Source organism: Protopterus annectens, chromosome 13.part0 (genome assembly GCF_019279795.1).
Source record: "Protopterus annectens isolate FY-2018-M chromosome 13.part0, PAN1.0, whole genome shotgun sequence".
Lineage (NCBI taxonomy): Eukaryota > Metazoa > Chordata > Ceratodontiformes > Protopteridae > Protopterus > Protopterus annectens.
In genome coordinates this window covers 306236894-306252741 of record NC_056747.1, presented here as the reverse complement: position 1 = coordinate 306252741, position 15848 = coordinate 306236894, and the positions used below count along the sequence as shown (strand labels likewise).

At 42.4% G+C, this 15848-nt stretch overlaps 1 protein-coding gene across 1 annotated transcript in view; it reads left to right on the top strand.

The window, feature by feature from the left end:
• BSG (basigin (Ok blood group)) overlaps positions 1 to 15848 on the top strand; it is a 127873-nt gene that overhangs the window by 52367 nt on the left and 59658 nt on the right. The window contains exon 2 of the mRNA XM_044054820.1: positions 6663 to 7002. Within this exon, the coding sequence (XP_043910755.1) occupies positions 6663 to 7002 (340 nt within the window). The remainder of the gene's footprint in view (positions 1 to 6662; positions 7003 to 15848) is intronic.

Genomic DNA, 15848 nt, shown 5'->3' with positions numbered 1-15848 from the left:
CACAGCTTTGGGATTCAACCCAAGTGTGATGACTGCAGCAGTATAACACGATGAACAGTTTTGTACCTACCATAAATTTAGATGTTAGAGTGTTGACACTGCTGCAGTCCAGGTTACCCTCCCTCCATCCCCTCTTCATACCAGGGGTTTATTTATGACTCCATTTGTATACTATCAAGTTGATGTATTTCTATATGGTGTATTTGCTTACAACTTATACTATTGTTTTCCTACCAATGTATGTTTACATAGGATTATGTATTGCCTTCCTATTTGGGGGCACCTGACCTCTGGGGCAAGAAAAGCTGAAGAAAATCGCGTCGGCTGCCTCTTTTATACCCCTGTCGCACTGACGTCAGGGAAGAAGAGACTGCAACCGATGCCGGATCAGGACTTTGGAAGTCGGGCCGACTGTGGGACCGCCTGACGGCAGATAACCCAAGTGTGATGACTGCAGCAGTGTCAACACTCGAACATCTACATTTATGGTAGGTACAAAACTGTACTTTACTTCACTATTGGCTGTTCTTATTCCAACCTCAAATGTATTGGCAGACACTCTTAAGCAGAACCATGGCACCTTCTCACGAATGGATGTTGCACATGGAGGTGTTTCTGGATATTGTACACAACTAGGGCACTCCAAAAGCAGGTCTGTCTGCCTCCTCCCATAGCAGACAGCTACCCCTGTTCTGCACAAGGCTACCACATCCACAAGCATGGGAAGTGGACGCCTTCCCTTCTTTTGGGGAAAGATGTACCTGTATGCCTTCCCTCCAATATCTCTAATTCAGAAAGTCTTGCTGAAGATTCAGAAAGACAGACTAGAAGTCCTACTGGTGACCCCTTTTTGGCCAAGACAGTATTGGTTCCCTCTTTTATTTCAGCTAGCCAGAGCAATCACCACAAATTATCTCAAAGGTTCGATCTACTTACACAAGACAGGGGATTTCAGATACACCCACAGCTTCACAACCTGAACTTGACCCTGTGGTTGATGAACTTTTGATCCCCTTTCACCACCAGTACTCTGAGGATGTACTCAAAAGTCCTGCAGGAGACTAGGAAACCTAGCACAAGAAAATATTACATTGCAAAGTGGAAACGTTTTTCCAGGTGGTGTTCAAAGAAAATATAGGACCCTTTGGCAGTCCCAGTACCTATGGTCCTTGCTTATTTGTGTGAGCTCCTGCACTCTGGATTATCATACTCTTCCATAAAGGTACATTTGTCTGCTATTTCTGCTTGTCTACCTATGCTTCCCCCTTTAGCATCCAAGCTAGAGGTTAAACTATTCCTTAGAGGGATTCTGCATCTCAGACTTCCTAGGAAACCAGTTGAACCACCTTGGAACCTTAATTTTGTTCTAGAAAACTTGACTGTGTCCCCCTTCGAGTCGGCCTTTTCAGCTTCTGTTAAGTTTTGCACTTGGAAAATGATTCTGCTAGTAGCTTTGACTTCTGCTTGGAGGGTCTCCAAAATCCAAGCCCTCATGGCCATTCTACCTTACCTCATTTTCCAACAAAGACAGAGTCTCTTTGAGGACTTATCCTTCATTCATACCTAAAGTAGTGAATGAGCTTCCTTGAACCAATCTATTAACCTGCCTGTTTTTTTTCCACAACCTCAGAATTCCTCAGAAAGGAAACTTCATTCCTTGGATGTGCACAGGCAGCTCAGCTTCTACATAGATAAAACCAAGTCCATCAGAGAGATCAGACCAGCTATTTGTCTCCTTTCAACCTAGAGCCCTAGGCAAAGCAGTCTCTAAACAGACCATTGTTTCATGGATCTCAAAGGCCATCTCCTTTTGCTATGACTTCCATGGCAAGCCTTTAGCCTCGAAAGAAGTCTCATTCTACTAGGGCTGCAGCTTCTTCAGCCTTTTTCAAAGGTCTGGACCATGCCACCATTCTAGAGGCAGCTACTTAGTCTTCACTTCACCAAGCATTACAAACTGGATTTAATATCTAGATCCAGAGCTGGCTTTGACAGGTCTATTCTGCAGGATCTCCTGGATTATTCTCCTGCAGCAACCACCAAAAGGAAAACCAAATCACTTTGGTATTCTCCGTACTGTAATGAATACTACAACATGAGAATAGAAGGACATAGAATAGTTGTGCAAAGTCTTACCATAACCTTAGATGTCCTTCACTTCCATGTTGCAGTATTCAGAACCCGCTCTCCTCCCCTCTAGCCTTTATTTTTGGGGTTTTATGGTTGTATAGTTTGGTAGAGGTGTTTTCTTGGCGGTGGTTATAGTTGGTTATATTACTATATGTAGAATGTTCTCATAGTCCCAGGTAGAGCCTTTTTTGTTTGCCCTATAGGCTCCTTCCTATAGTCTTGTTTAGCTGGAATACTTTCTCTTCATTCAGCCTGATCTTCTGTGGCAGTCACTTCTGACTTGGGTGCATGCAGACGTCACATTTATAGCTGGCATCTGTTTTTGGCACTAGCATGCGATGTCGCACGTACCCCTAACTGAAGACTGGTATACTGGGCAGATGTATGGTGCTGCAGGCAGCCATATCCCCATTGTAATGAATACTGGAACATGGAAGAGAAGGACATCTAAGGTTATGGTAAGATTTTACGCAACTATTCTATATCTACACTGTGAGTTTCAGCACACTATAGCATGAAATATGAAAACTGTCATGCGTTATTGATGCTGCATTGCCCATATACACAATTCATTTCTTGTATCAAACCCTTAGATCATGTCATAATATGCTTGTTGGGTATCTGGCCATGTACATTGCTCACCATTATGTCATCTCTGGGCTGCAGTGACGTATGCTAAGTTTCATAAGCTACTGTGTAAACAATATGATCCATTTCTGTTATAAAGCCAGCTAACTACCCTCTTGATCTGTGGTCCCACTCCCTTTTAGATGAATGAGCCTGTAATTTTTCACCTCACAGGTAGCTCAAATCTCCTCCTTGATGTCATCCAACACTGAATAAAGAAGCACATTCTCCTCTTTCTTTTCAGACTAATACTATAATCTTTTTTTTTTTTCAATGTGAGCAGCAACTTGTACATAAAGCTCCTGCAACTTGCACAGCATTACATTGACCTCTCCAGGCCGTTTTTTCCAAACTGGCCACTGAGTGCAGTCACTTTTGTCCTCCTTTGCTTCAGACCTTCTTAGTTCCCTAATACACAGGAAGCTCCGTGCTGAATAACAGATTTTTTTTTAGTCTCTATCTTTCAGCAGTGACATTATTTTGACAAAGAACAACATCTAGCCACTATGTTTTCCCTGAGTAGAGTTAACATTTTTTTTATTTATTTTACATTTGTTGACCAGGATAGTACGACTGGATTTTCAGCGGAGGCCCGGGTAGAAAAGATCCACACAAATTCTTTGATATATATACAATACGTTATAACAGACAGTTTGTAGAATACATGAGACACACTGTACAAGGACATTTTTGTGTGGTATTTACACTATGCATGGTAGAACAATTGATAGAAGATAGAATTAGGCAATTCTTCATTAAGACACTTGGCATGTTGTATCCAGTTGAGTTAGTCTTTGAGATACAGAGATGATACAAGTTAGGTTTAATGCAAGGGCATAGCCAGTGTGATTTAAAAATGTTTTCCTGAGATATTCTTTGAATAGTGTATGTGAAGGTTCAAGAGTGAGGTCAGCTTGTTGTTGACAGATTTTACCAGTCAAATTGGCAAATAAGGCTTCACCAGCTGAGTTGTTGGATTTGATTGTTAGGATAAATAGTCTTATTGGATGAGTGGAGTTTACTGTGATTACTATATGGGCTGACAATATTTTTGAGTGCTGGTATGTTATCAGGGTGGTGGAGAGCTTTGAGCTGTTGTGAGCTGGGTAAACTGTAGTAGGGAAGGAAGTTCAAGCCACCCTAGGAGATTTAGATTGTGATAATGGTGAGTCCTATAGGCTTGAACCATTGGCAAATCTAGCTTTATATGGTTGTAGCAGTGGGATAGTTTAATTTCAGTAATGCGCAGGCCTGTGAGTAGGGCGGAGGCATAAAGGAGAGTGGATAGAAGATGAAAGCGGGCAGTGGCAGTTCTGGCAAGAGGAGTGAGGAAGGGTTTAAGCTTGTAAAGCGATCCAAATTTTTTGTTATGGTTTTGATGGTTTGATTGACATGTGCATCATATGTAAGATTGTCTGTTGTGACTCCCAGGAGTTTGGTTTGGGCTTCAGGTGAGATTATGGTCCCATTGTTGGATATTATGGTAATGATTGGAGGGTTGGACCTACGAGTGGGCGTGAACAGGAGCAGCTTTGTTTTTTTTAGGGTTTAATAACAGACTGCGATTAGTGAGCCACTTTTCAACAGTATTGAATGTACTCTGGGTTAAAGACGGCAGATCAGTTTGTGAGGTGACTGAGCAGATCAACTTGGAGTCTTCTGCATACTGAATACATGTTGCCTTAGGAATAACAGTGTGGAGGTCATTAATAAACATGGAGAAAAGAAGGGGTCCTAGTATTGAGCCCTGTGAGACTCCTAAGGAGATGGGTAGACAGGATGATAGCTTTTCTTGCCATAGGACTGCCTGTTGGCATCCAGATAGAATTGAAACCATTGGAGAGAGTGGTAGTCTAGAGAGAAGCCTTTCAGGGTCTGAATGAGTAACTGATGGTTAACCATGTCAAAAGCATTAGATCTAGAAAGAGAGCAGAGGAGAGCAGATTGCTATTACAGTTGTGGTTAATGATATTGGAGAAGGAGAGAAGTGCTGAGGTGGTGCTGTGGAATGGTCTAAAGCCATGTTGAGAAACAGCCAGCAGCTTGCCTTGTATTACGTGGTTCGTAAGTTGTTTATGGATGCATTTTTCCATTATTTTAGCTAGTGGAGATAGAATGGCAATGGGTCTGAAGTTAGATATTTCTGTGGAGCTACCACCTTTATGTAGAGGTATAACATGGGATACTTTCTAAATTGAGGGGACAGAGGCTTCAGATAATCTATTTATCAGGATTGAAATTTGGTAGGCTAGGATGTCAGCAGCCTTTTGCAAGTGTTCTGCTGGGAGGAGGTCAGCAGCCAGAGTGGTAGGCTTTAATTTCTTGATGGATAAGAGTGGTAGGAACAGGTTGAAAGCTAAAGGAGAGAGTGGTGTTAGGTTTGTCATTATCTAGGTTAGAGGAGGTGGAAGTGAGTTGGCTGGCCAGGGTCTGGATAGTTTCTGTGAAGAAGCTATTTGAAGGTATTTGCAATGTTTTCTGGTGAATCATGGGTAGAGGCTAGAGGGGAGGGAGTAGGAGTTTGTCCTGGGTGAAGTAGCTTATTTATGCCATCCTGTGGCTAAGTTTTCTGTGCTGAAAATCTAAGAAGTCTTGGTCTACAGACATTGCTACTTCAAATCCCTTACTTCTTGAACCACCTGAACATAGACCATCAAATACTGTAATCCACCATAAGAGCTGTAAAGGAGAGTGACTGTGCATAATTTCATTGCAGATGCAAGTTTAATGTCTGGTGTGCTTTGTTGTCACTATTTTAGTTACACCTCTGTGGATGTTAGTTCTTCCACTGGCATCTTCTCAAAGAATTCTTCATCGGAGGAAAAGCTTTCCTTATGCTCTTAAAGTACACCAACTCACCTTCAGTTTGTTGCACAGTGACCTGTACTTTCAGCTTCTCAGGCAGTACCTACCTTATGGTTAGCGGGTGAGTAACAGCCACCTTGTGCTGTATGGATATATCTGCATAGGCTCCAACATGGTCTTCTGTTGAGTTCATATAGAATATGCCATTGCATAGTGCCACAGTTGCAATTAAAAGAAGCAAATGAACTGCTCTCATGAGATGTACTTTGTTTTTTTGTTCATCTCCAAAGGCTTGTGGAAAGGTGGTACTCTACACAGTGAAAGCCTAAAACTGAAAGCTATCTACAGTGGTTGTGATCCTTTTCAAACAACAATGGCTGCTGTTCTTGTGTATGTGAGGGAAAGTCACACTTGTCAGTGATTGAGTTAAGGCAGTTATGTGAAAGAGAAGAAATTGTTCTTAAAACAAGAAGAGGGTCATAAGACCGCATGATTACACAGATTACAAATTCAAAACGTGTCATTAAAAATATATTGGAGTTAATCAAAGTAGAAAGGTTGTATTCAAAGGACTTGTAATGGGGTGGTCAGGATGGACCTTTGCAATAGAACCTTGGCTGGAAAACACAATCCTGACTGCCTCCTAATGTATTCTTTGGAGTAGAACAGATTGCAGCATGTATTAACATAGTGCAGTGGCATAGAAGATTAAGGTGTGATCAAAAATGTGCATGTCAAGTTTCTGCTAAATAATAGCACCATTATCACCTTTATTTACTGGAAAATTCACAACTGTGATGATATTTTATTGTAAAACAAGAAATGTATTAATTAAAATCAGTTGTAATATACTTTGAATTTATACGTGCTTTCTCTAGAATGTAACAAAGCAGTGCCTTTTAATGATGAACATTAATTTTAACCACAGTGCACTTGGGACTTTAATTCAGAGTGGAAAAATCTAATTTTAGATTAAAATGAAATTAGTTGTCTAGTCCTGACTTGACTTCAGACTAGAAACACTCTATTTTTGTTGATGTGAAATTTGTTATACAGTCCTTTGAATTATCTATTTTATCAGTCAAATTAGAGTATTGTAGCAGTTGGCTTATGAACTGGAGACTATTCAGCTCAAGTGGAATACACTTTTTTTTTTTTTTTTTTTTAAGATTAATGCTACTGATGACAAATACAAGATTCTTAGTGTTCCTGAAAAGACAGAATTGCACATCCAAAACCTGCATATCAAGAACGACCAAGATAGCTATATTTGTGAAGGAAGCAATGAGATTTCTGCTGCCAATGCCACAATAGTCCTACGTGTTCGTAGTCGACTTGCTGCTCTTTGGCCTTTCTTGGGCATTGTGGCTGAGGTCATCGTCTTGGTTACAGTTATCTTCATTTATGAAAAGAGAAGAAAGCCTGATGAAGTTCTTGATGGTAAGGAAATGAATGGACTTTTTTCCTTTTAGCATAAGAAATAAACTTGAATCTGGTGGTACAGAAATGTTTGTTGATGGTTGGGTGTCTTCGTAGTCTTAGAATGTAAGTTGCATTATGTAGTCTTTTGAGGATTTCCAACTGTTGCAACAAAACTTCTGGAAGAAATGAGAACAGTTTCAAGGACTGGTTTGTTACACTATGGACAGACAGCTGTGCTTATGTTGGTAAGAGAACTGCAGTACTGGAGTTTGTGGGAACGTATTCACTTGCCACTTGCACATTCTTAAACTAAGTCCAGTGTTTCCATTTTAGGAATTTTAGGATGCAGCCAAATTTGCTGAGTGTATTTTTTGCTTCTGTGTTGCATGTGCACCTGGACTCTTAATTCAGCGTTTCCTGATGGTGGATGTGGTATTGAGTCACTACAGATAGACTGGGGTGTTAGGTACCGTTTCCCTCACAGACAGAATCCCTCACCACATCCCCTTAAATGAACTGCACTTTTGCACAAAATGTTGCAATGACGTTTCTACTCTGGGAAATGGCTGGGCAGCCATATTTTTGTATGCCTGACCATGTCTGCTACCCCTAACTGCAGAATAGTTAAGCTAAATGCAGCCTCAGAAGCAGAATACACTGCCACTTGCGTATCATAGAATCATAGGCGGTTATTAGGCAAATGGCCCCAGGGCGCTTATAAGCCTAGCCAAGTTCATCCCGTGTTCCCATGGGTGTCTGGTTCAGGCAGACATTAAAGTCAGCACCTATTGCCCCTATCCAAGAGGGACATAGGTGGAACCCCTGGGAGTGAATTTCCAGTTACCCATCCAGTCATCTAAGTTGCACTTAAATAGAGCCAGCAAGGGGCTTTGTTTAATATGAATAGGAAGCTTGTTCCAAAGGTGAGGCAACAAATCTGTCTCTCTAGCAAGTTCTGTTGTCACATATCAGATTAAGGTCCTTTGAGAGAGTGACCCGTGTGCCATTTGAATTGCGAGTGTGCAGCATTTTCATTAAAGCTGAGTCAGAGATTGCTCAATATGCAAGGCACAGGTCACCTCTGAGCAGTCTGTATGACACAGAGTAAACTGGCAGTGATTTAAGTCTGTCTGCATAAGACAGACCTTGAAGACCCTGAATTTTCTTTGTAAGAAACCTTTGTAGTCTCTCCAATTGCTGCAGATGTTTGGAAAGGAACATACCAAGGGAGCGTTGTACTCTATTATTGGACTGCGGAGGGAAGAGTACAGGGGGGGGGTTATAACCTCTTTGTCTGGATGCAATGCCCTTACTTATGAGATGAGCAGTATTAAGTGCCCTTTTTACAACTGTGGAGACATGGTGATCGAAGTTAAGGTTGCTGTTAAACTGTGTGCCCAGATCACTCACCACTGACTGTGTGCTTAGCGTATTGCTATTGATGTGGTAGTTTGCAAGAACATCACCATTGCCGAAGGGGATGATGCATTTTTTTTTTTTGCATTAAGTTTAAGACCATGGCTTTGGCACCAGTCATTAGTCTAAGACCGTCTTGCCGGAAGTTGACATCACTAGGGGTTTCAGTGATTGCTCCCAGTTTACAGTCATCAGCAAACTTTGTCAGCCACAGTCCTTTAATTTTAGCCTGTACTTCGGAGAAGTAGATTCCGAACAGTAGGGGTCCTAGAACCGATCCCTGCAGAACAAACACCACTTGTTACTGGTCTGTTGGAGGAGGTGGAGTCCCCTATTTTGACCTTATGAGTTCTGTCAGTGAGTAGGTTTGCAAGCACTGACAATATATGGATTGATACCCATCTGAGATTGAGATTATTAATGTTGTCTGAGTGGGGGATTGTATCAAAGGCCTAGGCTAAGTCTAGGTAGGCCGTATGCACAGATATGCCCTTGTCTAGGGCTTTGGAGACTGTAGTCCACAAAGTTCATCAGACATGATCTCCCCTTAACAAAGCCAGACTGGGGGATCGAGCATTTGGAAATTTCCTATATCTTTTGTTAATAAGGTCCATGATGATTCATTCCATGGCCTTGCAGGTAAGGCTGGTCAGGCTATGGTCTGTAGTTCCCGGCGCCCGAATGACGGTAGCTGTTTTCCATTCCAATGGGACAGAGCCAGTGCTTGGGCTGTGATGGAAAAGCATGCTAATTCCTGTTTTAACTCCTGTAGAACACAACCTGGGATGTTGTCTCATCCCATAGAGGCTGTGTTTTTGGCCTTGGAGAGGGCATTTAAGACCTGCTTCTTAGCGATGCAAGGCGGGGGACAGATGTGTGGGATGCTTTGGGGCATATGTGGTGGAGACAGGGGAGTGAAGTTTTCACTGAACCTGTCAGCCAGCAGGTTTGTTGTATCCACAGTTTCTATATGTGTAGTACCATTAACTACAGGTTCAGCGTAAATCTGGGCCTTACCTTTGAGATTACGGATGTAACTAAAGAATGCCTTGTGGTTATCCTTAGGGAAGTTAATTTGGATTCATAGCTTTGGTGAACTTCACTAGGAGTCTTATTTGCTTGTTTAAGTTGAGGAGGGAGTGTTTCCAGTTTTGAGACTGTTCCTTCCTGCTGTTGGACAGCAATTTCTTTCTCGTATTGTATAGCCTAATAATGGCAGTTATCCACCAGACAGGTTTGTTTTTCCTTGAAGATCTTGCTTAGGTTCCGTCAGGTACGGAGAGTCAGTACATTTCTACAGGTGCTGCTATAAAGCACTGATGTATAACTCTGCATAGGTATCTGTTCCATCAGTGTGTGTGGGGGGCGCTATGAAGCTATTTATGCAGTCATGTAAAAGGTTGTAATTGGCCTTGGAGAAGCTTTTTAGCCTAGTTGCTGCTAAAGGGGGGGGGGGGGGTCTTGTGTTATAGTTAGTTCTAACAAGACTGATTTGTGGTCAGATCTCACCAGGGATGGCCACACACTGGGGGTGGTGCAATGGTCTCCCATGTTGGTGAGCACCAGGTCCAGGATGTTTGAGTCCCTTGTGGGTGTGTCAGCCAGCTGGTCCAGGGCATTGGAGTTAATGAAGTCCAGAAACCTTTGAGCAAGTGAGTTAGAACAAGTGTAATTTACCCAGTCGATGGGCAGGTAGTTAGTCACTCAAAACCAGAGTGTTTGGTTGCATCATGATTGACTCAAGTAGATCCAAGTAGGCTGAGTGGATGTTCATGGAGGGGTCCTATAGCTGGCAATGACCTGAAGAAAGGGGTCTTACCTACAGTCAGTTGCACCTGAAATAGTTCAAGGGTGTCATGCTTTTTAACCAATCTAGAGGTGTATTTATCTTGAATGAATATTGATACACCACCTCCTTTAGTTCTCATGCCTTCAGTTTGTGGTCAAAACATATGGAAGGAAGTGTAACATGGTATAGCTGATGTGCTCTCCACAGCCTTAAATCAGGTCTCAGTGACTGTCAGCATCTTCTAGGGGTCAGGACTGCTTCCAGTGAGTGCAGTTTCAGGTTTAGACTATCACTCATTAAGAAGTGATGTATATTGTACTTTAGGAATATTGCCTGACATTTTGCTATCCTTTATATTGTAATAACCTTTATAGTTCATGTTATAAAACTGGTCAACAGAAATGATGTTTTTGCAACTGATCTATGCAGCATTCCTGATTTTGAAACTTTTCTGTCAACTAAGCAGCATCTTTGCATCACTTGGAAGGGCCATGCACATGAATTTTAAATCTGATTAAGTTCTTAAGGAAGTTTTAAATGACTGACCCAGTAGTTTTAACAAAATAATGACAAAATTATGATTTACCTGGTATGTTAGGACTGGCCTTACAGGTATTAAAAGTCAAGATACCAGTATGTTTTTGACTGGTGTGGGATTTCACTTTTTTAAATCTAAAATTGGTTATGGCCTGATTCTGCTTAGTGTGGCTTTTGCACTTTTAGGTACTAGGCTATCTGCCCAAAGCCATTTATAAGCCTAGCCGGAATTGTGTTTGCTTTCGCCACCCCCCCCCCCTTAGATTAGTTCCCTGTGCCTCTGTCCAGTAGAGCCATTGAAGTGATCCCTGGGATATAGATTCATAGGTAGGTACTAAAATTATGTTCTTCGTGTTTCACTGTTGCAGTCATTACATTTGGGTAATCTGCTGGCGGGTGCCCTCAGTCGGCCTGAATTCCAAAGTCGTGGATCCTGCGTCAGTTGCTGTCGTCTCTTCCATGTCGTCAGGGGTATAAAAAAGCAGCCAACGCCATTTTCTTTAGTCTTTCTTGCCGTGCTTTGCCCAAAGCAGAAGCAGTTCGCAAGTGCCAGTCGGCCGACTCCTGAAATTTTCTAGTTCGAGTTTCAGAACTGAAGTCTTCACTAAAGCTAAGTATCCCGTTGGGGAAACTTTTTTCTTGCTCCATACCTATGTCAGAAAAAGTTAATAATTGTATTACTTGTGGGAAGCAAATACCTCCTAAGGATTTCCATTTATACTGTATTCCTTGCCTAGGCACAGATCACAACGTGCCTGGCTGTCGGTTTTGTGCTAGATTTAACCAACGCACTATTAAGCGCCGGTATATTTTAGATTCAAAATATTTTGATTTAACTACCCTGAAATGTCGTTGGATAGCAATCCGACTACCAGAGTACACAAAAAATTCAAAGAAAAGGACAGAAACAGGCCGTCGAGGTCCAAAACCGAAGCTTCTCCTAAGCCAGTTGCCGGTACTCGGGCGCTTTCGCAGCACCTGATGCCCGCTACTTTCGAGTCGCAGGCCCCTACCGAGACCCATGTGGACTCCAGCACGCCGCAAGATACTCAAAGTATTGTACACACGAATGCATCTCCCTCGGATGGGTCCGGAGCCGCTGAGCAGGCACCGGCTTCTGAGGGTGTATTCAGGCCTCAACATTTTTATATAAAACCGATGACAGCTGCAAAACCAAAGACAAAAGCAACTTCTAAAGCTAAAAAAAACAATGCATGAGCCACGTGCACAGGCCACTATGCCTAAAGAACAGATTATCAAAATGGCTGAAGACCTAATTACCTTGATCAGGGGTTCCCAACCCCCTCCTGATAAGAAGCCTAGGCAAGACACTGATTATGAATCTTCAGGTCTGGTTTCTATTTCTTCTGATTCCTCTTCTGATCAGGAATTATCTATACCTCCCATTGAGGATTCTGATGCAGAGGAATCTATCCCATCTGCATCACCTCCTGAGGATTATTCATTTGGAGAAACCTTGCATACTTTGAGGTAGCATTTTCACTGGGAGAGTCAAGATTTCTCAGAATCAAAAAAGAGGCTCAGGGATTTACTTCTTCTCCCTCAGCACAGGCCTTTAGTCATACCCCCTGTTTTAGACATTGTGGATGATGTGTTTTTGGAGTCAAGCATGATTCCTTACCCTCCGGCTCCCAGCAAGCCTGACAGATATTACAGGGTGTCTGACTCGCACAAATTTTTATTTAGAAACCCTGCTGCTGACCCTGAAACTATTTCAGAGTCCAAATGGAGTTAAGGCCTCAACAGCAAAAAATCCTACCCCCTCTGACAGAGATTCATGGCTACTGGATACATGGGGAAAGAAGGTTTATACATCTGCAACCATGGCTATTAGGGCCGTAAACTGCCAGTTTCATATGCTCAAGTATCAACATGTTATGGGATTGCTGAAACAGAAAATGATGTTGATTTCTGAATGTGCAGAAAATAAAGAATTGCAGGAATTATTGCATGCAGCTGAACAAGTTGGAAAGCATACTTTTCAATGTGGTTTTGATTCCTTAGAGGCCTCCTACAGGGCCGCAGTTACTGGATCTGTGATTAGGAGGCATGCCTGGCTTAAAGAGCAAAATTTGCCTGATCATGTTAAAGCTAAATTACTGGATGCACCTTTACAGCATGATACTCTGTTTGGTATTAAGGCAGAAGAGGTTTTAAAGAAAATGGAAGACAAAGCTAAGTCTATGCAAACTGTAAAATACTTCTTACAAGTGCAGCCACCAAGATTCAGTAGACACTGGCCTTCAAAAAATTGGTCCTTTGTCCGGCAGAGCTCAAAGGGGCAAATCCAGATGCCCTAAAGGTTCTAGGTACCAGGCACAAGATTCTTACAGGTCAAAGCAATGGGGTACTTCTACCTCCAAATCTGGAGGGGATAAAGTGCATCCCTACAGAAAACAGTCCCAGTGACTTCCCCCTGCCATCACCAAGCACTTGCCTTTTGGCAGCACCCTTAGGGGGAAAATTAGCACTTTTTGCGCAAAATTGGCAGTTAATAACCCAGGACAAGTGGGTGCTAAACATAGTATCACAGGGATACAGATTCCATTTCCATACTCTGCCAATGACAAACGGTTGGCCGGATCTGCCAAAAAATCAATGGGCAGAGGCACAGAAACAGGTGACATCCCTCATGGATATGGGGGCTATTCAGCCAGTACCAGAACAGGAAAAAGGACAAGGTTTTTACTTGACTGTTGTTGGTACCCAGAAAGGACAAGGCTTGGAGGCCAGTACTGGATTTATCAATTTTGAACACATTCCTGGACATTACAAAATTCAAAATGCTAACTTTGCAGCAGCTTCTGCCCATGCTGGGCAAGAATGCTTGGCTGGTGACATTAGACCTAAAAGAGGCATACCTGCGTGTCCCAGTAAGGGAATCATGCAGAAGATACCGCCGTTTCAAGGCTGGCTTAATGCATTACCAATTCTCTGCACTGCCCTTTGGCTTATCTATTGCGCCCAGGGTCTTTACAAAGTGCCTGGCACCAGTAATTGCTTTTTGCAGACAAAGAAGTATACAAATATATCCTTACTTGGATGACTGTCTCATTCAAGCAGAGAGCAAGGACATTCTTCTTCAGCACCTGGCGTTTGTGAAAAGGCTTCTAACATGCCTATGGTACACAATAAATGAAAAGAAATAACTGGTACCCTCTCAAAAGATAACATTCCTGGGTGTAAGCTTGAATACAACTGCCCAGATGGCTTTCCTCATGCCAGACAAACAAAGGCAACTGACTACTTGCTTCAAACTGATGGCAACAAAAACTCCGTTATCTGCAAACTTTGCAGGCTTTGGGGTTCATGGCATCCTGCATCCTACTGATTCCATATGCAAGACTGCATATGAGGAAACCTCAATGGTACCTAAAAAGTTTATGGAGTCAACATTCACAGTCTGGAAACAGTGATTCCTCTCCTTCCCTGCCTACAGCAGGAGTTTCTATGGTGGGCAAAGGCATGTCACCAAAACATGGGATGGGCCTTCACTCTACCCCCTGCCAGCCAAACCGTAACAGACGCAACAGATTATGCATGGGGAGCCCACCTGGCAGGAAGATGCATTCAGGGCATATGGACCCCAAAACAATTGCATCTGCATATCAACCAAAAAGAGATGTTAGCTGTTCAAAATGCCCTGACAGCCTTCAAGGACTTACTTCATCCAGGACAACTACTGATAAAGACAGACAACACCACGGTTATGTGGTATATAAACAAGCAGGGGGGCACGCACTCATACCCCCTTTGCAGACTAGCCATGGCACTGTGGGACACAGCTTTGACCTACCAAGTACATCTTCAAGCTCAATTCCTGCCAGGAAAAGAAAATACTCTGGAAGATGATTTAAGCAGAAACCTTATGGACCCTCACGAGTGGAAACTAGAGCCACAAGTCTTCAGCATGATGACAAAGAAATGGGAGAGCCCGGACATAGATCTTATTGCCTCTCTTCAAAATTATCACAGACAAGCATGGAAAGTGGACGCTCTATCCTTCAGTTGGAAAAAACTATCAGTTTGTCTTTCCTCCTCTGCCTCTTCTTCCCAAGGTCCTACTAAAAGTCAGACAAGCGAAACCAAAGATGATACTAATTGCCCCGGACTGGCCCTGCCAATACTGGTACCCAATCCTAAGAAACCTGTCTCAATACCCAGCTTGGACCTTACCTCAAAGACCTCAGTTACTGTCCCAGGAAAACAGTCAGATCCTGCACAATTGGCTCCAAACACTGAAAACGGCAGCATGGCTGATCATGTAGTTATGCAAACATCATCTCTCAGTAAAGCTGTGATGGATGTCATTTTTGAAGCCAGAAGGCCTAGTATTAGAAAATCTTATGCTGATAAATGGAACAGATTCTGTGCTTGGAATCGAGCACAAGGAACTGATACAGCAAAACCAAATATTACTCAGATATTACAATACTTGACTGAGATGCTTGACAAAGGCCTATCTTTCTCATTAATAAAAATCCATGCTTCTGCCATTTCTGCTCATTACAATACAGAGCCACCAATCTTTTCTCATCCTTTACTAAAGCAGTATCTTTCAGGAGCCAAAAATTTAAGGCCTCCCAGATCATCACCAATATCTGCATGGGACCTCAATTATGTGTTGGAAAAGCTCACCCTGCCTCCATTTGAACCAGCTGCTACGCCTTTCTCAGAGGAGTACCAACCAAAGACATTCTAGAAGCTGCTACTTGGAGTTCTGTTCACACCTTTACAAAGCATTATCACTTGCTTCTGTACTCTCTAAGTCCAGGGCAGGCTTTGCCACTGCAGTTCTGCAGGGCCTTATAGCTGCCCCTAATGCTGTTTAGCCTCCCATCCATAGCTTTGGGATTCTACCCAAATGTAATGACTACAACAGTGAAACACAAAGAACATAGTACAGTTGTGCACACTTACCCTAAATGTAGATGCTCTAGTGTAATCACTGTTGCAGTCCAGGTTATCCACCCGCCATCCCCCACTATCTTCTACAACCTATGTGGTGTATTTGTTTGTAGATGAAGGTAAAGTTTGTATTGTTGCATGTATATATATATATATATATATATATATATATATATATATATATTCATAGGTT